Consider the following 21,811-nt stretch of genomic DNA (forward strand, 5'->3'; position numbering starts at 1 on the left):
AACTCAGCCTGTCAGTGTGCACCAGTGAGAGTTATTATGTGTGTCTCAGACGTGTCTGAGGAGTTTGAGGGTGAAAATCATTATGGTTGAAAGAAATTTTGGTCACATAGGTGCTTTTGTGACTTGTTTGTAAACAGTTCTGCTATGCAGGTTAGTTTAGGTTCAATGGGTGAGTATTGAATGAGGGGGGAAATGTTATTCTGCATTTCTCTCAGTGAGAGTTTTCTATTTTATTTTCAGTTCCTTCTCTTTTTTTTTTTTTTTTTGAGAGGGGAAGCAAAGCCTAGAGAGCTGGAGAAGTGTCCAACCTGGCACTCATAGCACAGGGGTGCTGAGGTGTTTTATTTATGTCCACACTGAAATTGTGTTTTGAATGTTTTAAGAAATGGGTTGAATGAGCTGCATGCACCCCAATATCACCCCACAGATCAGGTGCTGATCTCTCCCAGGCACTGATTACAATTTGCTAATTAACTCCTCCAGGAACTGGAGGGGAGAAGATGCCCTGCATTGCCAGCCTGCCCTCCCCATGCCCTGCAGGGTTGTTTTCTCTGTGCAAATTAGAGAAAGAAAAAAATGAATTAATACAGGTAGGGCACAATGATCCATCACACCCAGCCTGGACAGGGAGACAAAGATGTACTTTCAGGTGCCAAAGGTACTCTGAGGTTCAATGTGCTCAGCTGTGCTGAATACCAAGATTCTCACCCCAAAAAAATCTCTAATCTGAGCAGTTCAAGCGCTCACCCTGTGCCTGTGAGCACATGGAGGGAACAGAGTGCACTGCATCAGCTGTCAGGGAGCAAATCTAGTTCAAACACACAGTTCTTATGCTGAAGTCGTTAAATCTTTGGCTAAACTAAAAAGGCAGAGTGAATAATGTTTTTAATATGCTCAGGAAATCCTCCACACTGGATGAGATCAGAAGAAGCCATTAGTGAGGATGGACAGGGATTCTTCTCCAAACAAAGGCCAGTACTGAGTAATTGCAATCCTATAAACAGAGCATCACTTCAAAAACTCAATGGCTGCCCCAGCATCCGGGGAAGCATCAAACCCTGAGGTTTAATGTAAAGGTAGATGGATGGAAAATAATTAGGAGCCTTACAGTTCCAAGCTTATTTTTCCAATCCACATTGTCCTCCAGCCATTATATATTTAACGGGTTTGCTCTGCACTAATGGGAATGGAATTGCCAAATTCCATCTGCACTTGGGGAGCAGCCTTCTCCAGCTTTGTTCTTGGGAATTAAAGGACAGAGATGAGGCTTTTTCTTTCTGAATATGCTCACTTTTAGTTTTCACAAAGCTCAAAAGCTGCTGGCTTTATAGATTAGGTTTTTTCCTGACATCAAATTGCTGCAAAAAAACCCCAGCAAAAATTGTAACTTAATATAATAACTAAGAGAGTTAGTGCAGGGTTTTATTAGCTCCCAACAGCTGAGGAGCATCCGAGGGGTTCTCAAACATCAGTTAACCCTCAGAACACCATTAACCATGAGTGTTGTGATAGGAATTTTATGGGGAGCAAAGAGGTGGGCCAATTCATTCACCAATTTATTCACCAACCCATGAATTTCTGTCTCCAAGTGCCTTCCCAGATTAGCTGTTAGTCACCCTGCACTATGTCTCCTTCATTTAATGTCGAGCTATAAATCCCAGCCTTCAATTTAAGGAGTTGGGTCCGTGCTGGGCTAGCAGTCATCATTTGCTAGTAATGGACTCAAGCTGCAAAATTTGGCTTCAAAGCTCAGAGCTGTGTGGATTTAGGGTTTTAAGCTTGCCCGTTATAGAAATAAGAAACAGATGGGATTTGCAGGCCTGGTTCGGACTCCACGCTTCTCATCAGGTCAGTGTTGTTTAAGTCAAATCAGATTTTCTGCCCGATTCATTCCTGCCTCTGCCTGGTGCACACACACCAGCACAAACTATCCCCAGGGCTGGAATCCTTACAACACTGAGGATGTGCTGTATATCTTGGAAAAGAAATATCACCACTGGTTCTGCGAGTTGTGTGGGATTAGGGGCAATTGGGAACATTTGTAGTCAGTGCCAGCAAGGCCCTCAACATGCATTTATATATCAAAGTTCTCATATTTTTAGAACTTTAGAGATGAGAGCTGTACAATATTTCTTTTTCATCTAATAAGGGTTCTGTGAGACATATGGAAGGGTAGGGCTGGATATATTCTTAGCAATTTAACACAAACAGAGCATCTTGCCTCAATTTCTTGTAGACTCCACTCCTCAAGGCAGACCTGGCAGAATGATTCCTCAGGGATGGTTTCCAAGGGAAATGGTGGCTTCTTCCTATCCAACCTGAGTCTGGGTATCTTCCCTCTGGAGGCATCACTTCAGCTGAACAAATGGGTCTCCATTTGTCTCTCTCACTGCTTATTACATTTAGCAGTGAAAGAACAGGCTTTTTGCAGAAGGTGAGATTAGAGTATCTCATGGTCCTGTCTGGTTTTTAACCTAAGTTTTTTAAAATGGGGCTGTTCAGTATTTTAGAGTTTATGGTGGTGCAGAACCGTCTGTGGTTTGCTCTTGTGTGCCACTCATCAGTAATTCCTTGGAAAGGAGAATTTCCTGGAGGGCTTTCACTCCTTCCTGATGGCTTGTGGAGATGGTTTTAGCTGGAAAAAGGGATTTACAGAAGCATGGTGCTAAAGACTCACAGGCAAGTGTTGTCTCAAACAACATTTCACAACTCTTATGCACACCACGAGATTGCCAAATCGGGGGCAAAATAAAGAGCTGCTGTTCCCAGGCTGCCTGTGCAGCAGCCCTGCTGCTTCTGCCAGGGATGCAGAGAACTGGAGGATCTAATATGAAAACACTTTCATGTTGGTTGAACTTCAGTGCCAGCCCAGCTGAGACGAGGGCAGTGCCTGGGGAAAGGCAGCCGCGATGCTGCTGCGGAGCATGAAAAGCGAAGGAGGGCAAATGTTCAGTCTATAAAGGCTTCCAGCCTAATGCAGGATTAGTGGAAAGAAAATGGACTGCACATTAAAATTCATGAAGGAGTACGATTTAAGATCCATGAATAACAGAGCCACAATTATGCAGGACCGGGGATTTGGGTTTGTTTTTGTTTTTTCCAGCGCTGGTGGAAGAAATGAAGTCATTACCAGGACGTGTGCGGCTGCCGCGTGCTCTGCCCTTGTTGCTGGGTGTTGTGGACACACAGAGCTGGTGGTACCAAAAGGTTCAACACAGGGACAAGAGGGAATGGAGGAGGTTGTAGGTCCACAGATGAAATATGAGGGTTTTTTTGTGGACACAACTCTGTGTCCTTGTCCCTGGGTCTCAAGGCTGTCTCTTGTAAGGAGAAGTTTTAATTCTTGCTTGGTCTGAGCAGGTCTCTCAAGCAGGGGATGTGGCACTTGGGTCTCTGTCACTCTGGACACCCTCTGGGACTCCTTGGTCAAGCCTCTTCATCTCCTGGAGCTCAGGGAATCACCACAGGTGAGCCTGGGCCTGCAGTGTGTGGTGAGGGCCACAGGAAGGCAAGGAAGGCAACCTCCAGTTCATCCTTGTCTAATGAGGGAGGGCATCAAGGAGATCTGGCTTTTCTTAATGACTTATCATGAGAAAAGCTCATGCCAGGGGTTAATTCTTCATCCTGCTCCCCTCCACGAGGACAGAGGCTGGGAAGTCAGCTGCTGTTATTCCATGGTCTTAATATAGAACAAAAGAGTAGTATTTTGTCCTAGATCTAACAGCTGGAGAAATAAAACTACTTTGGAAGGCAGGAGGTGCTGTCACATACAAGAGGACATTTCCAGGGTAGTTTTGGATATCTGCTTATTCTACAGTCACAGAAATATATTTAAATCACAGCCATGGTGCACTCTAATGGGAATGTGGAGCCTAAGTGAATTATTGATTGTTTTGCACATTTGATAAGGAAGCCAGAAGAGGAAGGATGTCTAATATACAGAAATAGATTAGAAGCCTCCCATGGGTTGTAAGAGCAGTGCAAGCATGAGAAGGTCTTAAAATAGCCAACAGCTTTCACTCCTGAAGGTACAAAAGGCCTTGAATCAGTGAAATACTTCAGGTGGAGATCCAGGGAGATGGATCTGCTCCATGCCTCCTGGATTTCTTCCCTGCTTGCTCTCAGTGTATGTGCTAAGTGCCCATAAACTGCCTTCCTTCGTCTCCTTAGGTAAGCGTGGGAAGAAAATGTTCCAATTTAACATGAAAATCTCAGACACCATTTAGAGATTTAGGTATTTTCCAATCTGCCCTACCCCAGTCTCCAGGGAGACTGTTCCCATGCCATTCTGCATTTATATTTCTGCACAGATAATTTCACTGATCCAGGGGCTGCTTGGAGGCTTGCTGGGGGAGCTTGTTTTCTGAAACCACAGACACTGTGGAGTGAATTGTTTCCAATATTCAGCTCCTCACCTGTCTGGATGGTGCGTGAGGGCTGACAGACAGATGGATGGACAGACCGTGCTCTGTGTGAGAATGCAAACAGCTGAGCCAAAGCTTAATCCTCTCCCCAGCCAGTGACCTTTTTATTCATGCTTGCACCTGGCAGGAGCAGCAATCATTCATGAATGTGGCCTCGGAAACAGCTGCAGATCTGACACTGGAGTTAAATTTAAAAAGGGTGATGCAGGCGTACGTGTGAGGGGGGCAAATGAACAAAATCACTTCCCAGACCAACTCTGAAGAGAAAACAGAGCTTTAAGAGTATCAGTGGAGGCCTGCAGTGAGTATGCCAGGTCTCTTCTGCTGAGTACAATGTTTGTGCAGAGCCCTTTGCAGAACTGGGGCACGGAGACCTGAGTGTGTGCCTGTGACTCACTGCAGGTCCATGTGCAGACACAGCTCCAGCACCCTTGGAGCAGCAGGGAAGAGGAATGAAATCTGCCTCAGCGTGAGGGGAGCAGGGTTTGTGGCCAACAACAAGGGGATGAGCAGTTGCTGTAGCAGTTCTGTCACCCTTTGTGCCGGCGTAGCTCAGTGAGACCTGGCTGAGCAGCTTCTCAACGCTGCAGTTGTTCTCTCAGCAGAGAGATTGAACTGCAAATCCCTTTCCAGCACAGAAATAGCTGTATTGTATTCCACCAGAGCAATTCCCAGCCTGGATCTGGCCGGACACTGTCCACCTGCGGAACAAACCGAGATAAACCAGGGCAGATTTCTGCCAGTGCAGAATTTCCTGCAGCCTTTTTTAGCAGAAACCTGGGAGTGCAGTTAGGAATAACCTGGCTGCCCTGGCAGAAGGCTGCACTGTGGAAATTGTTGTTTTCCATGGAGCTAAACACAAGGAAAATATGTTCATTATGGAGGAGAAAGGCTAAATGTCTGATTCTGTCTTCAAAAAGAAGCAATTTTTAACAAGCAGAGCAAGATTTGCAATAAAACTCTTTGATTTGTAAATGTTTGGTAGCAAGGCACTGTAAGACAGCAGATGGAGGTGTGAAAGGGGTTTGGGTTTTTTCCTGTCTAACACCTCCTTTCTCCAGCACTCTTCCTCTGTTTTAAGAATAACACTTCTTCAATAATGACTCACAGCCAGTGCCACAAAAATCCTGGCTGTCAGAAAAACTGCTGGGTGTCTGACAGGAGTGCAGCTTGCAAGGGAACATTGGTTTCTTCTGTCTCTGCTGAAATCACAGCTCAGGATTGTTCTTCTGGAAAGTGGCCTTACTTAGAGATTCCAGGCACAAGGCGATTACCTGTCTTTCCTTGCTGGATGTAATTAATAGATGTGGTTTTCTTCACAGGCACCGAGGGATGCCATGTTTGTCATGGAATGGACCACATTGTCCAGAGCTAGGAGATGAAAATTCCCTAGGAAATCAGGCCTCTCTTCTGGGAAGATGGATAAACCCCATGGTGTACCAGTAAGGACTGGAATATTCCCCATATCCTGTTAGATCTCTGCTAATCAGAAAAGAGGTCCTCTGCTCAGGAGGGAATAAAGACATCCTGAGGGATAATCCAGCAGAGGAAGCTGGCAGAGCCACAGCCCTCTGTCACCTCACAGAATTTGCAGTTGTGTGGGAAGGTAAACCTCAGGAAAAGAGCAATTTCAGTCCTCCTGGATGGCCTGAAGGTAACAGTGCTGCCCTGTGTTACTGCCAGAGCAGCTGCAGGGGTAGGAACACATTTTTCAGTTATTGGAGCAGGGAATTGTGCTAGGATCCCTGGGTTCATCCCCCAGCTCTGCCTTTGATTTGTGGTGTGTGCAGACCCCTTTAATTTGTTTCTGTTTTCCCCATCTGCGAAAGCGAGATAAGATCACAGGGGAATTGTAAAGTGTGGTTCATTAATGTTTATTAGACAGAGGGAAATCCTTAAATGAATGGCACTGTATTCCAGGAGGACAAAGTTCGAGACTGCAAAGGGGTTGATTAAAACCAAATCTGCTATTCCCAGGCTGGGAGGACAGAAAAAAAAAAAAAAAAAAAAGAGAATTGAAAAACCTTACCTAGCCCTATGTCTGCCAAAAGCAGGATGTGATTTAAATAAAATCAAGCAGACTGTGTGTAAAAATGCACGTCTCTTAAAACCATTAAATGCTTCTTGGTAAGTACACACAAAAATTGTAATGAGGGTGTGTTTGAAGTTTCCAATGTGTATGTGATCACCATTAATAATAGTTACCAGTGGCAACATGACATTAGTAAATTGTGAGGCAATAAATATGATATTTTCCATAAAGGGGTGTACCAACAAAAAATGTATTGGCACATCCCACTAATTTTTGTCAGACTGTTGCAAAACCAGCTTATTGTGGGATTTTACAATTATTTATAGTTTAGACATAGCTGAAGGTGGCCACACTGGGAATATCTTGGAATATCTTCCAAGCTTCGGAATGCCCATTCCCTGTGGGGAAATATTCCTCCCATGGTGCCAGAGATGAAAATTCAGGGAATCTGTGATAAGCAGAGTCAGTGGGTGGCCTGGATTCGCTCTTGATGTGACACCAAATTTATTGTGTCATTCTTGTCTCTGATAGAGCCTAATGGAGGGTGAAACGACAGGGCAGCAAACTACGAGTTAGGGGCAAAATACACCACAAAAATCGTGTTTTGGGGAAAGCAGGGGAGCTGGACTGCTGCTGGTTTGTGTTCTGAGTTTGCCACCTTCAGGTCTGCTGTGGATTCACAGACGGTGCTGCAGCGCCTTCGTTTGTTCATCACAGGGAGTTTGGGGTTATTAATGTCCTTAAAAATCATTTGTTACCAAAGTGCAACAAGGCAGTAATTGCACCCTCCAGAAAGATATCAATGATTTATTTCAGCCTTGCAAAGCCTGGGTGGCCAGCTGAATCCCACAGATCAGGCACCCCAACTATCAAAACTTTACACTATTTATATATGTTAGCAAACAAAGGAATTAGTGTTCATTTGTTACGAGTTACATAGTCCTCTTGTTAATTAGTATTCTATCTTCTATTGGTAAATGATTTGCTCCTGATGCTAATTAGTGCCATGCTGAGTCTTTCTCTTCTTTGGGTCAGTGGGTTTCTTGGGTCGGTGGTCACAGAATTACTTTTTACCCACTTGGAGCTAAGTTGGGTTTATCAGTTTCTTCTGTATTTTGGCATTTCTGCCAGATAGCCCAAAAATTCTGCATTCTGTGTCTGCTACCAGAGGATATGTTTTTTTTCCAAGCTTTGTCAACCTGCCCCTAAATCTGAGATCACTGAAGCATGTCCAGCGCTAAACTTTTACAATGCTCACAAGTAATTTGGTTTTTTTAACACACCATTTAGAACTTGTGGGCTGCCCTCTTTCACAGATTAAATCTCCTTTCTTGTTGATTAGGCTTGAAAGCATACAAAGATCAAACATCGATGAACTTTTTCTTTCTTAGGAAAAAGGTTTTGGTGAAGCAGGTTTGTTTATCAATATTTTGTTATTTTCTGTGAGTGTAGAATTGTGTTACGCTTAGTACTGTGTAATGGTCGAATGTAACACAATATAACACAATGGAAAGACAATATTGCTGTGATTTATGATAGAATCCGAGATCATTTGTTGTCCCTTAGATTTTAAAACATGCGGCAGGACATTTTCTTCCTAATCAGAGTCATTCAATCGGGATATTAATGTCCGGACTCGAAAGTTAAGTTTTGTCAGGAAATACATCTGAGCAACCTATTCTGGTGGGAGGAATCCTCACCCATTAATTTCTAGGTCCTTCCAACCCTTCGCACTTTGTAATTTTTGCGATTTTGGAGATTTTTATGGTGTTTTTGGCGATTATGCAGCTCTGCCGCGCCGTGAGGGGCTGAGGGGAGGGCGGGGCGGGCCGATGGGGGCGTGGCTTAACGAAAGGGCGGGAAGCCGTTGGGGGCGTGGTTCGCGTGGAGGGCGTGGCGCGCATGCGCGGGGCGCGCGAGCGGCGGGCCCGGGGGCGCGCAGGATCCCGCCGGGGGCGCGCTTAGGGGTTCCCGCCGGGAGCGCGCACGGGCGGGGCCGCAGGTGAGGCAGGTGAGCCCCGGGAGCGCCATGGACTCTGCCGCCCTGCCCATCCGCCGCTCCCGCCGAGAGCTGGTGGAGGCCGTGCGGGAGCGGCCCTTCCTCATCGTCACCGGCGAGACGGGCAGCGGCAAAAGCACGCAGCTGCCCAAGTACCTCTACGAGGCAGGTAACAAAACCCCCCGCGGGTGTGGGGCACAAGAGATAAACTCGTACAGTAGTCCCTCTGCCCCCTCGCTTCGGGCCGGGCTGTGGTGACAGGAGGCGGCTCGATTAAACTTTTTAATAAAGAAAAACAGACTGGCCATGTGTGCGTTGTGTAGGTACGTGTTATAAGCTGATCTGGGGCAGCACAGCTCAGTGTCCCTGTTTGTCCCACAGTCACTGGGGTGTTCAGACTGGAGATGCCTCCAGAGGTGAGCTCAGAGCCCCTTGCACTACCTGAAGGGGTGTGGAGTGACAGGAGTGACATCCCAGCGACAGAGAGCAGGGTTAGGTGGGACACTGGGGAGGAATTATCCCTGGGAGGGTGTGAGGCTCTGGCACAGGGTGCCCAGAGAAGCTGTGGCTGCTCCTGCATCCCTGGAATGCCCAAGGCCAGGCTGGATGGAGCTCTGACCACCCTGGGCTGGTGGAATGATGTCCCTTTAATGTCCCTTCCAACCCAAGCCCTTCTGTGTGTCCCGCAGGCCTGGCCAAGCACGGGGCCATCGGGGTGACCCAGCCGCGGCGTGTGGCCACCGTGTCGGTGGCGCAGAGGGTGGCCGAGGAGCTGGGCTGTGAGCTGGGGGCTCTCGTGGGCTACCAGGTCCGCTTTGATGACTGCACCTCCGAGGTGAGACCCTGGGGACTGCTCTGGGCTGGGCTGGGCTCTGTGGGGTGCTCAGAGCTTTGGGAGGTGTCCATCCCAGCTGTTTGTATCCTGTAACTCATTTGAGGGAGTTTTTTTGGCACTTTACAGGTGAAATATTGCTGAGCACCTGTGCTGTGAGCATGAGGGGCTGTGCTGGAATCTGAGAGTGTGTCCTGGACAAATGTGCGATCTGTGTAAAAGTGTTCACTTTGAAATAAAACCCCAGCAGCTGAATGTCTAATTAAACCTTTCAGGACACTGCCATCAGGTACATGACTGATGGGTGCCTGCTGAGGCAAATCCTGACTGACCCCCTCCTCAGCAAGTACAGTGTCATCATTCTGGATGAAGCCCACGAGCGAAGCCTCAGCACTGTGAGTGTCACCTTTCTCTGTCCTTTTCTGGGCTCTGCTTATACCTTCCTCTCACTTGTGCACGATCCCCAGGGATTTGGACTGACTTTCCATGGATGTGCTTTATCCTTTTGCTGTCCTAAGAGCACAGAATTGCTGCTTTGTTTATTACGTGCTGCATGAGTTGAAAATAAGATGTGGCCTCTAAATAGTGTTAAAATTTTGATAGCTGTTAGAATTTTTGTAGTTGTGGTATTTGAAAGCAGGTGGAACTTTGCTGGCTGTTGGATACTCTCCCAAAATTTCCACGAGTGTGAAATTTGAAACAGAACACAAATTTTCTAGAATATTCATTTAAAAAAACCCCTGAAACACCTCTCTTGCCCCAGTGTTTCTTAGGGTGTGTATATGACTGTGCAAAGAGATTATGGCTTTTGGGACCATGGAAATATCTAGACCTGAGTCCCAAAAGCTCTCAAAGGTCACCCTGCCCCTTCTGTGGCCATCAAAGGGACATTCAAGTCACTCAGACCTCAGGAGATCGTGTGGTGTGTCAGACAACCTCCTGCTCCAGCAAACAATCTCCCAGTCCAGCTGGGAAAGGGGAAAATGCTTTCTGAATCCCAGTTTGCCCTCAGGCATGTGAGGGTATTGCAAATAACTGAGCTGAGGTGATGGAAGGAGCAGATTTTTAATTCAGAGCACCTCAGAGTGAAATAAATTTGCTGAGGTCATGGCAATAAATAAAAACAAAGAAAATGGGATGAAAAATGGGTCTGAGGTAACCTGTCACAAATGACTTGACCAAGAGAGTATAAAATCAAAAGCAAAGGAGTTTAAGTTACCCTGGTGCTGTCTATATGCTGTGAGAAGAGCTGATAAAATTAATTAAACTCTAGAACCCAAAATGTCCAGGGTAAATGTATGTTTTCTTCAGAGTGCCTAGGCCTGGAATATTGTGATTTTCACTATTTCAGTGGGGTAAAATCAGTCCCTTCCAAGTTTGTAGGCACTTCTAATAAAACCAGGATACTAACATCAAGTTTTTCTGGTTTTCTGCTAGGATATTTTATTTGGTTTGCTGAAGAAACTGTTCCTGCAGAAGAAACCAGCAGGCAGGAAGACAGACATGAAGGTGGTGGTGATGTCAGCCACCCTGGAGGTGGAAAAGCTCTCAGAATTCTTTGGGAACTGCTCAGTGCTGCACATCCCAGGGAGAAGTTACCCTGTCAAGGAGATATTCTGCAACCTGCTGAGCCCCAGGGATGTGGGCAGCTCTGCCTATGTCACAGAGGTCTGGTTTGCTTTGTTTTCTCTGGTTTTGGGGTGATTTTCTCTGTGTGTTCTCTGGTTTTGGGGTGATTTTCATCTGGGGGAGGCCACAAGGATCAGCTGCTGTGTGGTGCTCACAGCATCTCTGCAGGAAATAGGGGAGCACCAGTTGGTGTGATGAGTCTTAGAAAGAATATTTGGGATTTCAGCTGGTTTTGACTTGTTTGTTGTTTGTTCCAGGCTGTGAAAGTCGCCCTGGATGTCCACTTAAATGAGCCAGAAGGTGACATCTTGGTTTTCCTGACAGGTGAGAATTTTCCTGGTTAATCCAGGTGGATCATGGCATTGCCAGCAAAGCAAAAAAAGCTTCCAAAACCTGTCTGGTTTCTCCCAGAGCAGTGAGAAGGGAAAGGTGCAGATGGATGCACAAAGTGAAATGAGCATTTTAGGAATAGCCTAATTGACTCTGTTGTCTGCATGGTTTAGTTAGTAGTTAATTCTGGGAGGAAGAATTATTTTAGCTATAAAACCCTCCATCAGTGCATGGGCCAGGCCCTCAGCCATCTTTTAGGGAAAATCCTTGGTGAGAGACCCTGGAAAGGCTGGATGTCACCTCCCAAAGCACCTCTCATTATTTCCCTATTGCAATGATGTTGGCAGCTCTGCATATTGGCAAAACAAAGATCTTGCAAGCCAGGGAGGCAGAGTTGCAGCTACTTGAAGTCCTTAAATGTGACTTTAAAAGCTTTTATGTGTCTTTTAGGCCAGAATGAGATAGAAAGAGCTTGTGATTTGCTTTTCAAGAAGGCAGAATCCATCGATTACAGGTATGAGGTCCACGACCAGGCTGTGGAAGGTCTGCTCATCCTGCCTTTGTATGGCTCCATGTCCACAGGTGAGAGCAGAGAATGTCACTTTAATTACTTAAATCTGAACTGCAGGGGTTGTTACAAACACCATCCTCATCAAATTTGCTGTTGTGGTTGGGAAAAGGGTGTTAAGTAACCCTCATGGGGTTTTTTTGAGGTCTTCGTAAACAAAGTCACACTTCAGACTTCTCTACTTGCAGAGAAGCCTCCAGTTAAAATATTTTATTTTTTATTTACTTTTAGAAACCGTGGGGGGGCTTAATTTAATTTTTTGATGTTCACACTTATTGTCTCTGATTGTTAAAGCCCTTCAACTCTTTCTGGAAGATTCTGTCTAGACAGAATCTTGTTTGTTTACAACAACAGGAATCTTGTTTGTTTTACCTAGCTCTTGGTTAGGAAAAATCCAGGAGAGTTGGCTTTTCTCCATTTCCAAATCTTGAATATGTGAGCAATAAAGAAAATATTCTCTGATTTCTGGCACCTGCTAAAACTTGTATTCTAGAATTTTACATGATTCACTTTTTAATGTCATTGGAATTACTTTCACAAGGCATTTGGGGCTGTTTGACTGAATATCTGTCATTTTAGATCAACAGAAAAGGATATTTTTGCCAGCTCCCAGGGGCATCAGGAAATGTGTGGTCTCCACAAACATTGCTGCAACATCTCTGACCATTGAAGGAGTCAGGTATTGATTTCTGTCCTTCATAAAAGCTGCAACAGAGACAATAATTCAGAAGGGTCTGGATTTGGAAAAACACATTATTCTGCTGCTATACCTCTCCTGTTGCCTATTTTTTGGGGTGTGTAGCAAGAAAACTCTTGATATTATTATAGTGTGAGAGGCAACCAATATTATTAGACTTGAATTTGAAATCAAATCTTGGCTCCACTAAATAACCACAGTTTAGGTGGAGTTAATGTGTTCTTTTTGATGAAATGCACATTGCAGTTACCTGCTGAGCTCTCTGTTATTTCCCTCTCTGGATTTTTTTTTCCAGATATGTGGTGGACAGTGGATTTGTGAAGCAGCTGAATCACAACCCCCGAGTTGGTTTGGACATCCTGGAGGTGGTTCCCATCTCAAAGTGAGTCCAAAATGTCACCTCCTTGGTGTTTCTGGGAGTTGCCCTGGCAATAATGCTGTGTGTTGGTTGATTTTTAAAAAAATAAATAAAAAAAGATGGGCAGCAACCTCGAAGCTCCACGATTTAAATCCACTTTATTTGCTGCCAGGTAGAAAGTGATTGAGGGCAGAATTTCCTAAAAGTTGCAGGCATTAAGGAGGAATTGGCAGTGCATTGTCTGAGGTCTGAGCAGTGTTTGCTGAATGGAATACCTTAAGGAAAGCTTAAAAAAAATCTTCCATGCACAGAAACTATTGAATGGCTGAATTTTTCAGTTGCTGCACACAAAACATCTCCTCCCTGCACAAGCAGAGAAATTTCTGTTATTTGTCAAAAACAATATCTGCTTCTTTGGGTGGTAACAGAAGGGATGGGAGGTTTGGATGTTATTTTTATTCCCTGATCTTTGGTTTTGGGCAGGAGCGAAGCCAAGCAGCGAGCCGGCCGAGCCGGCCGCACGTCATCCGGGAAAAGCTACAGATTGTACAGCAGGGAGTTCTGGGAGCAGTGCATGCCTGACCACACCGTGCCAGAGATCAGGAGGACCAGCCTGACATCTGTGATCCTGACCTTGAAGTGCCTTTCCGTGCATGATGTCATCAGGTGACCTCCCTGCGGGGATTATCCCTGGCTGGGGTCTCGCAGCCCAGGCAGGGCCAGCAGGCAGGATTAGGTCCCCAGCCAACTGTGACACTTCAATCAGCTTTTCTGCTGTTCTCCACAGTAATTCCAGCTTGGATCTGCAGCTTGAGTCCAGTTGGAGGCTCTGCCAGAACTCCCATCTCTCCCAAATTGAATATGTAGTTTGTAGTGCGTAGCGTTCCTTTAAAACATTTATTCATACAGTGTTCCTTTAAAACATTTATTTATACAGTGATCCTTTAAAATAATTTAAAACATTGGGTTTTTTATATCCAAAAAGCTTAATCTCTGCGGAATTTTCTAGTTTTAAGGTCACACAAGTGCAGAAAATGCAGTTTAGTGTGTGCCATGCTGGGATTTGTCATCAGAATTCCTCTGCTGGAGGGTATACAGGCAGTATATGAGGATGATTATTATGATTATCTGACTTGGGTCAGAAAACCTGCATTGGGAGGTTTAAAAAATATTAAAATAAGTATGAAAACTAACAAAACTACTTCATATTTTTTACCATAGATTTCCTTATTTGGACCCCCCTGAAGAAAGACATATTTTGGAAGCTCTGAAGGAACTTTACCAGTGCAGTGCTATTGACAGGTAAAAACCAAAGGGGTGTGGTCAGTACAAGAATTTAAAATCTAATGGTTAAGCTGATGTTTTATGTGGACTAAAGGACTCTTCCATCCCAGCAGCAGAATGTGTTTCCTTATTTAACTTGCAGGAAGTTCACTGGGGTTTAATATACTGTCTATAAAAACAGGGATAGAGCCCAGTTTAGGGCTTGGGAGATACAGATCAAGTTCTCCACATTGTCGTGGAGTTCCTAAGTGACCTCAGCCAAGTTACCTCAGCTCTGGAGTTCCTGAGGGCACATCCCAGACTGTTGTGGCTCAGGAGCTCAGGCTCTGGCTGGGAGGTCCATCTCAGAGCTCAAGACAGGAAGAGAGGTCTTATCCTAAGCTTCCAGGAATTCTTCTTGTTAATAAATATAAAAAAAAAGCAGACACAAGCAAGCTGGGGAGATGTGGTCTGTTCTTCTGCTGGTGACACTTCTCCATGTCCCCAGCACCTGTCTGGGCACTCACAGTCCAGAGGGAAATGCTCCATAGCTGACATTCCTTGTGCACATCCCAACTGACATTTAAACATAATTCCATTGAATCTGCTATTTATATATTTTTTCTCCCCCTGGGATAAGGAGAGGCCACGTGACAAGGCTGGGTGAATTCCTGGTGCAGTTCCCCCTCCCTCCCAACCTGTCCTGTGCTGTCATCAAAGCTGCTTCCCTGGACTGTGAAGATCTCCTGCTTCCCATTGCAGCAATGCTGTCTGTGGAAAACGTCTTCATCCGTCCAGGTGGGAAACCCCTTCCCAAAAATCCCCAAAAAAAAGCTTTCCATGGCCTTGGAGTCAGGAACTCTGCGTGCCAGGAGTTGGACAGCAGCTGTTCCAGAGACCTCAGGGCAGCAGGAATTGGGTTGTGTTTGTCCCAGGGCTGTTGAGCTGGAAAGCAGCATATGCCTAAGCTGAGAGGTCATGAGGGGAAAACTCTGTTGCAGGAGGGAAAAGGAGGAATAAAACCACCAGAAAACCCAAATGCACCACAGCAGATGTGTTTGCTGTTGGTCTGAGTACAGACAGCAGGGACTGATTGTTTTTAACAAATGAGACATTGCCTCTGGATTATCTTTCCTGTTCAATATCTGGTTCTGTTCTTGTTTAACCAAATAGATCCTTTAGGTTACTGTGAGAAGCTTGACTCGTCAGTGCCTCATTTCCAGTGGTTCTCTAAATGGAAAATGTAATTTTGTGGTTCCCAGATAGTTTCACTAGAGCTGAACTTGAGTCTCTCCCATCCCCTTGTCCCTGCTGCTGCCCATCCCAGCTGTGCTGTGCATGCACAGCCGTTGTGAGAGACCTTTGTCCTGTCCCTCCCTGGCTGTGCTCCAGTTATCTCTGTCCCCACAAGCTGTGCCCGTTGGAGCAGCAGCCACAGGCCCTGCTGCCAGCCCTGATAACCTGGACACTGCCCTGGGCTCCTTCCCATTCCCACAGCTGCCCCTTGGCTCTCCCATCCTCTGTGCCCTTGTTGTCTGCACAGCCTGTTACCCTCCAGCATGAGGCAGGAAGCACAGATTCCCATCCTCCAGGCACTTTTTCCAGTGTGGGATGAGGCTTCCCTGCTTCATCCCTTTCACTTTAGTGCTCACAAACTTCTGACATCCTCCACAGCAGCAGCAGTGCCAATGGCCTTTGCAGTGCTGCCTTCCTCTCCCAAGGGGAATAGGCTGTGCTTTGGGTGTTTCAAACTTGAAATAACACTTTGGAAATGTTGTTTCTGCCTGGTGCATTCCTAGCATTTAGCGAGGGTGAATTCCTACTAAACTCACAGATCCACTGGGTTTTTTCCTTATTTATTTTAATACCTGCATTGCTGTGGCAGTAGGGCAGAGCTGAGTTCAGTAGATCAGAGAGTGCTGTGATGAGTTCAACAATATTGTTTTTCCTCTCACTTGATCCCTGTGAGCAATTTAAGTTCCTGTTCCTTTCTATCAGCCTCTGGATTGATTGTGAGTGAGAAGTACTTTCTAAGAGGCTGGAATTCCTCATCCCTGGTGCTGACTGATGTGATTAATCATAGATTTAATAGCATCTGTGTGCTCTTGTTCAGCAGTAGTGGAAGGAGGAAGACCTGTAAATGCAGCTGTAGGAAGAGAGACATTTTAGATTTACACACCTAAAAATAATAGGAATAAAGGGCCGAGGCAGCCAAACACACACTAACAAAAAATTAGGCAGTGATAAATAAAAATGACTAAGTGAGATATAACTCATTTCCTCAGGTGATCCTCAGAAGCAAAAGGAGGCTGAGCTTCAACACCAGGAACTTGCCTCACAAGTGGGAGGATGCAATGACTTTGCAACCCTCTTAAATATTTTTGAACAGTGCAAAGCAAGGTATAAAATGCTCTCTTTACAGTAAGTGGTTTTGCATTGCTCATAACTCCCAGTTTTTAGATATGCTGCAGGCACATCTAATAACAATAATTCCAGATTTATTCCTTGTTGTGATCTGTAATTTCTATCAGGACATATTTTATTTCACCCAACAAAGTATCTGCCTGTGTAGGTTGTTGCTTTTGTATGACCATAACCAAAAAATAGATGCAAGTTTCTTGCAAGCAGCTTACAAAGGGCTTCTTTATAATTCAAATATTCCTGTTCTCAGCAAGTCTCCTTCAGCCTGGTGCCAGAAATACTGGATCCATTGGAGAGCTGTAAAATCTGCTTTTAGTGTGGAAAGGCAGCTTCGGGAAATAACCACTAAACTGAAACAGGTAAAAAAATACAATTTCTGGATATGGTTGAGCTGTATAAGTTTATATTTAAGAGATGTAGTGAATACTGAGCCCTTTCCAGATGGCTGCTGCCTTTTTCCAGTAAAAACTAATCCACTTAAATATTTTTTTAGAGCACCCTTGCTTGTGGAAGGCACAGGTACAGTGGTGGTAATGGACAAAAAAAGGAGTTTTTCTCCTTTCCTCATGATTTCTGTGCAGAGAGAAACCCAGAGTTTAAAATCCATGGAATGAAGTGGGTTATAACTGCTTTTTCTTGAAGAAAGATCCTCAATCATGTTGTTTTTTCTTTTCACAGCTGCCAGACTTCCCTAAAGAGACCTTTGAAGGCTCCAGAACTGAAATTCTGAGGAGATGCCTATGTGCAGGATACTTTATCAACGTTGCTAGGAGGTAGGGAATGAAGCTTTTTGAATTTATTTTTTACACTTTAGTTATTTAATCCTTTAAAAAGGAACCACCTTTCTCCAGTCAGATACCTAAAAATTTTTTCCTGTGCTGCTGCTGATTTGTTTAGTTCAGTGCTGCTTTCTATGTTGCTGTCTAATCACAGCAACATGTGTTTTGTTTTGTTTTGTTGTTGTTTCTTTTTTAATTTCTTTTTTTTTTTCCCCACAAACTTTTCAGATCTGCAGCCAGGACATTCTGCACAATGGACGGACATGGCAGCATAGTCTACATCCACCCTTCATCCACGGTGAGTTCCCAAAACCTGCTGGTAAAGTAGCAAAGGGATCTCTAAAAGGAATAAGATGCAGATCCCTAAGCTCTTCCTGGTGTTTGCTTTGTGCTCTTGCTGCAGTTTTGAGAATGGGGAAAAGCCTCACTTTTTCAAACTTGGTAAATGTTGGTGATATAAGTGTGACCCAGGCTGGACTTTCCAGCTCTTGGAATCTCACGTGCAATTCCAAATCATCTAAAAATTCAGGCTAACATCTTCCATCCAAATCACCGACATCCCAATGGAGGGAAGGCTCTAAAACTCAAACCATCTATGACCCAACCTTTGAATTTCTCAGCTCTACAACCAGGAGACCCTGCTGGAGTGGATCATCTTCCACGACGTGGCGGTGACCTCCAAGATCTACGTGCGCACCGTGTGCCCCGTGCGCTACGAGTGGGTCAGGGAGCTGCTGCCCAGGCTGCACCAGCTGGACGCCTATGAACTGAGCAGCGTGGCCAGGGAGGAGGTGACTGAAGAGGAAATAAGCAAGTGGGAGCAGAGGGAAGAGCTGAAAAGGCAGTGTGGTAAGCTCAGTGTTCATCCCTAGCTGTGTGAGTGAGATTTTCGTGCCTTTTTCGTGAGAGTTTTGGACCCCTGCGTGTTTGTTGTGTCACATTTTGGGCTAGGAGGTGTTCATTTGTGTTTGATGGGTGTAGTTCTGGGTGGTTTCTTCTTCCCACAGCTCTGCAAATTCTTATTTTCTGTCCCAGCAGTGTGAATTGTGGTGTTTGCTTGCTGCTTCTTGCCACGCTCCCCCACCTTCTTTTGTTTTGCTACAGCAGAGCTTGAACAGAATTGAATAAAAGCATTTTGAGTCTGGTAATTTAAATTTGTGAAGGGTATTTAGCCATTGATGCCCAAATAATGCTGCCCTGGGAGAAGTCCTAAGTGTTATGGGGCAGAGGGAAGGAAAAGAAAAATCAAAAAACCTCACCCAATAAAAAACACAGAGGAAAAAGTCTCCCATTTTGGTGAATGTCTCATTCTGACAATGAATTTAATGCCATATGTTGAAAGAGTCAGTTTTAATTAGAACTGGTGCCTGCTAACTGATCTGGCTGCTTGGCATTCTTGGAATGCTTCTGTCAGCAGGTTCCTAAAGCAGCCAAGTATTCAAAGGGCTCTTTACTCCTGAGCTGAACCTCCAAAGCATCGATTCATTGTACAGTAAATACAGATTCTCTTCCATTTCCTTAACAAAGGAAAAAAATGCAGACTTCTGGGCTCAGACCAGCATCTCTTTCTGCCCTGTATTATTGTATAAATCCACCATTTTAAACATGAATTTGATTTGGTTATAAATAATGCACAGGAGCCTCATCAATTTATCTGAAGTCCAAGGAAATGTTCTCCATGTTCCCCTCTACATTATGACTTCACCAGGCAATTGCCAATTAATTTGAGTTTCATATTGACCTTACAGATGTTGTATTTCTGGGACCTTCATGAAAATAGGTGGCTGAAGAGCTGACAGAGGTTTCATTCACGCCCAGGAAAGGCTGCAGCAGGAGCTGAATTATTATTCTTTGACTCCAAGACATAATAATTACAAATATTCTAACAGTGGATGTTGATTAAAGCTCCTCTTATCACAGAACCTGGTGCCCAGGACTAGGCTGCAGCAGCTGCTTCACTCACACAGATTTTAGCCTCTCAGACTCTTTGATTATTTTTTTATTGCTTTTTCAGACTGAAAATATTTCTTGCTTTCCTTCCCTTCTGTGAGAAGCAGTCCCAAGGTCTCAGTGCTGTGGGATAATGTGCATTTCTGATGGTGTCTGATCTGCAGGATTGACTTCTCCCACTCCCTTATCTGCATGTTTTCCTCTCCCTTCCTCCTGCCTCCGGAAATCTTTTAAAGATAGTTTTTCCTAATGTTTTTTCCTGCTCCCTGTGCTGCCTGAACCTGAGTTTGGGATGTGCAGTTGGGAGAAGGAATGGGTGTGTGGAACACAGGATGCATATTCTCTGCTACAATAAAAAGTGAGGTTTGGGGATGAGATGAGCCCAGCTGCAAATATTGACATGGGAGCTAAGGCATGATTTTATTTTTAATTATTTTTTTTTTCCTCCCTGCTGTGGTACAGTCTGTCCTCTCTGGAAGTCATTCAAATGGCTGCTTGGGACTTAGGAAAAAAATATTCTGTTAGGGTTTTTTTTGGTATTTAATAAACAGGAGGACTTGCAATGCTGTGGAGGGGCTTTGACTCAGAGGAGTTGATTTCTTTCTCTCCTCTCCCTCCAGAAGGAGTCACAGACAACTCTGCAAGGAAGATGGAGAGGAGGAATGATGAGCAATCCATCCAGGATGCCCGAGCTCGGTACCTGGAGAGGAAGCAGCACAGAGCTCAGGGCTGGAGTGGCTCAGTGAAGGATTTGGGGTAACACTGGTGGCAGCTCTGCTCCCACTGGGAGGAGAGGCAGTTTGTGCAGCTCTGGGGACGTTTTCCTGATGCCAAATGACTGCAGGAGTGCAGGAAAACTTCTGCTTTGTGTCAGTTGGAGTGCCAAAGAGGACAAACACAGCCTTCCTTGGCTGCATCCAGCAGGGAAAACAAAGCTTCCCAAGCTGGATTGTGTTGCTGCAGGTCAGTGGCAACAATTTAGTGGCTTCACCTGTGGGTGAGGCTGTGATACCAAGTGTTTTGCCAATTCTCTGGCATTTATTTGACTTAGAAACATCTCAGTGACGTTATAAATAAAATTTTCTTAGAGGTCGGTTGGGTTTTATTTTTTTAAGGAGTGGAAGCACAACTTTTTACCCATTTTATTCTGTCTGATGGTGGCCACACAGTCTCCATGCTCAGGCAAATGTGCAGGAAGGGCTCTTTGAAGGGTGGAACCAGCAGGATTAAATAAAAAATTAAATTAAACACCTGCATTCTGTGTTGTCCCTGCCCTGTACCACATGTCTTTGTGTGCAAAGTGTTTTGTAAATTTTCCCATCCCTGCTCACAAGGCATCACTCTTGTCAGGGATGACTTAGCACTGTGTGTTTTCCACTTGGCACCTCAGCCAGGTTCTGAACCTGCTGCCTAATGAGCTCTTTTGCTGAATTGGGTGACTGTGATTTTCAAGATTATATGGGTTTTGATCTCAAGAATGGCAGTTTCAAACGTGGAGGAAGAATACATGAGGAAATAAAAGCTTTTTTTCCTTAAGCTTCTAAAAGAGCAAGGAGATGTGGTGCTTTGTCATCATAAAGTTTGTTTCCTTCTCAGTAAAGAAATAATCCTGTTTTATCACCATAATAATCCTAAAACGTTCCAGGGCTCTAGTTTGGAGTTTGTATAAGAATTTCCAAATAACTGGAAGAATTTGCTGTCATTTTTCCTTCCTCACTGGTGTTCTCTGTGTCACCCTGCTTCAAGTGATGTTGTAGCCTGGATAAAACATTCACCATTCCAACTCTGCCCAAGATCACAAACTCTCCAAAACCTTAGGATTCTTTGAATATGATATTATTGCTCATGAAGAAATACGTGGTAATTGTTTTCCTGTTTTTGTGATTGATGGGAAAGGGTTTTGCTCTTTCACACTGCTGCTCAGGCTCTGCTTTGGGCTTGACTCATCCCCTGCCCTGAATTCTGCTGTTTAATTTGATTTATATTTGCAGTGTCACAGCCCCTCGTGAGTCAAATGCCATCTGCAGCACACAGTGCATCTGAAATGAGTACACAGAATGCCCACTGTTCCTCGGGGCTAGAAATCTCTTGGCAGATCCTAATGCTTTCTGATTTTTTTTTCCACTTTTTTAATAGCAAGAAGTGAGGGATTTTTTCCCCCCTGTGTGGTCCAGGGATTCTCAGAGGTTTGGAGATTGGGGATTTAAGGGAGAGTAAAAATGATCTGGGGAAATAATGAGATGAAAAATAAGATTTAAGGGGTTCAGCCACCCCAAGTGTTACAACACACACAGCTCTGGAATGCTGCAATCAGGAAAAAGTGTAAAGTTTTACCTTTTAAAGTTTCTACGTGCTGGAGGTAAAGTGTGAGTTAATAAACACAGAAAGAAATGTGGAGCTTCGTTAATTCACTGCACTCATTAACAGGGGCCGTGGGAAGAGTGCCTGGGAGCATCCCGGGGGTGAGCCAGGGGGATGGACAGGGACAGGGTGACAGGGACATCCAGGGGGACATCGCAGCCTGGTGAC

The 21,811-nt window shown here is 44.9% G+C and overlaps 1 protein-coding gene across 3 annotated transcripts; it reads left to right on the plus strand.

Annotated features, from left to right (window-relative positions):
- The first annotated feature begins 3,361 nt into the window (after nucleotides 1-3,361).
- DHX40 (DEAH-box helicase 40) lies at nucleotides 3,362-20,830 on the plus strand. Of its 3 annotated transcripts, none has more exons than XM_085078461.1 (17): nucleotides 3,362-3,467; nucleotides 9,145-9,290; nucleotides 9,563-9,682; nucleotides 10,725-10,955; nucleotides 11,174-11,240; nucleotides 11,697-11,828; nucleotides 12,394-12,493; nucleotides 12,807-12,893; nucleotides 13,353-13,535; nucleotides 14,091-14,171; nucleotides 14,773-14,930; nucleotides 16,418-16,532; nucleotides 16,804-16,912; nucleotides 17,232-17,326; nucleotides 17,561-17,630; nucleotides 17,953-18,181; nucleotides 19,903-20,830. In XM_085078461.1, exons 1-17 carry the CDS (start codon nucleotides 3,377-3,379, stop codon nucleotides 20,040-20,042), a joined length of 2,154 nt encoding a protein of 717 aa, XP_084934587.1. In that variant the 5' UTR covers nucleotides 3,362-3,376; the 3' UTR covers nucleotides 20,043-20,830. The 3 variants fall into 3 exon arrangements, with proteins under 3 accessions (XP_084934587.1, XP_084934586.1, XP_084934585.1); XM_085078460.1 differs by lacking the exon at nucleotides 3,362-3,467 and adding an exon at nucleotides 8,364-8,624 and having other exon boundaries at nucleotides 19,906-20,830; XM_085078459.1 differs by lacking the exon at nucleotides 3,362-3,467 and adding an exon at nucleotides 8,365-8,624.
- Nucleotides 20,831-21,811: the final 981 nt, after the last annotated feature.

The sequence above is a fragment of the Lichenostomus cassidix genome, chromosome 19 (genome assembly GCF_008360975.1).
Source record: "Lichenostomus cassidix isolate B80296 chromosome 19, HeHo_3.0, whole genome shotgun sequence".
NCBI lineage: Eukaryota > Metazoa > Chordata > Aves > Passeriformes > Meliphagidae > Lichenostomus > Lichenostomus cassidix.

What these genes read in the sequence shown, in the direction of transcription:
- DHX40 (XM_085078459.1), top strand. Translation starts at nt 8,486, where the DNA reads ATGGACTCTGCCGCCCTGCCCATCCGCCGCTCCCGCCGAGAGCTGGTG. An exon ending in GAGGTGGTTCCCATCTCAAA is followed by an intron (nt 12,894 to 13,352) that starts GTGAGTCCAAAA and finishes GGTTTTGGGCAG; the next exon opens with GAGCGAAGCCAAGCAGCGAG. An exon ending in CAGTGCAGTGCTATTGACAG is followed by an intron (nt 14,172 to 14,772) that starts GTAAAAACCAAA and finishes CCCTGGGATAAG; the next exon opens with GAGAGGCCACGTGACAAGGC.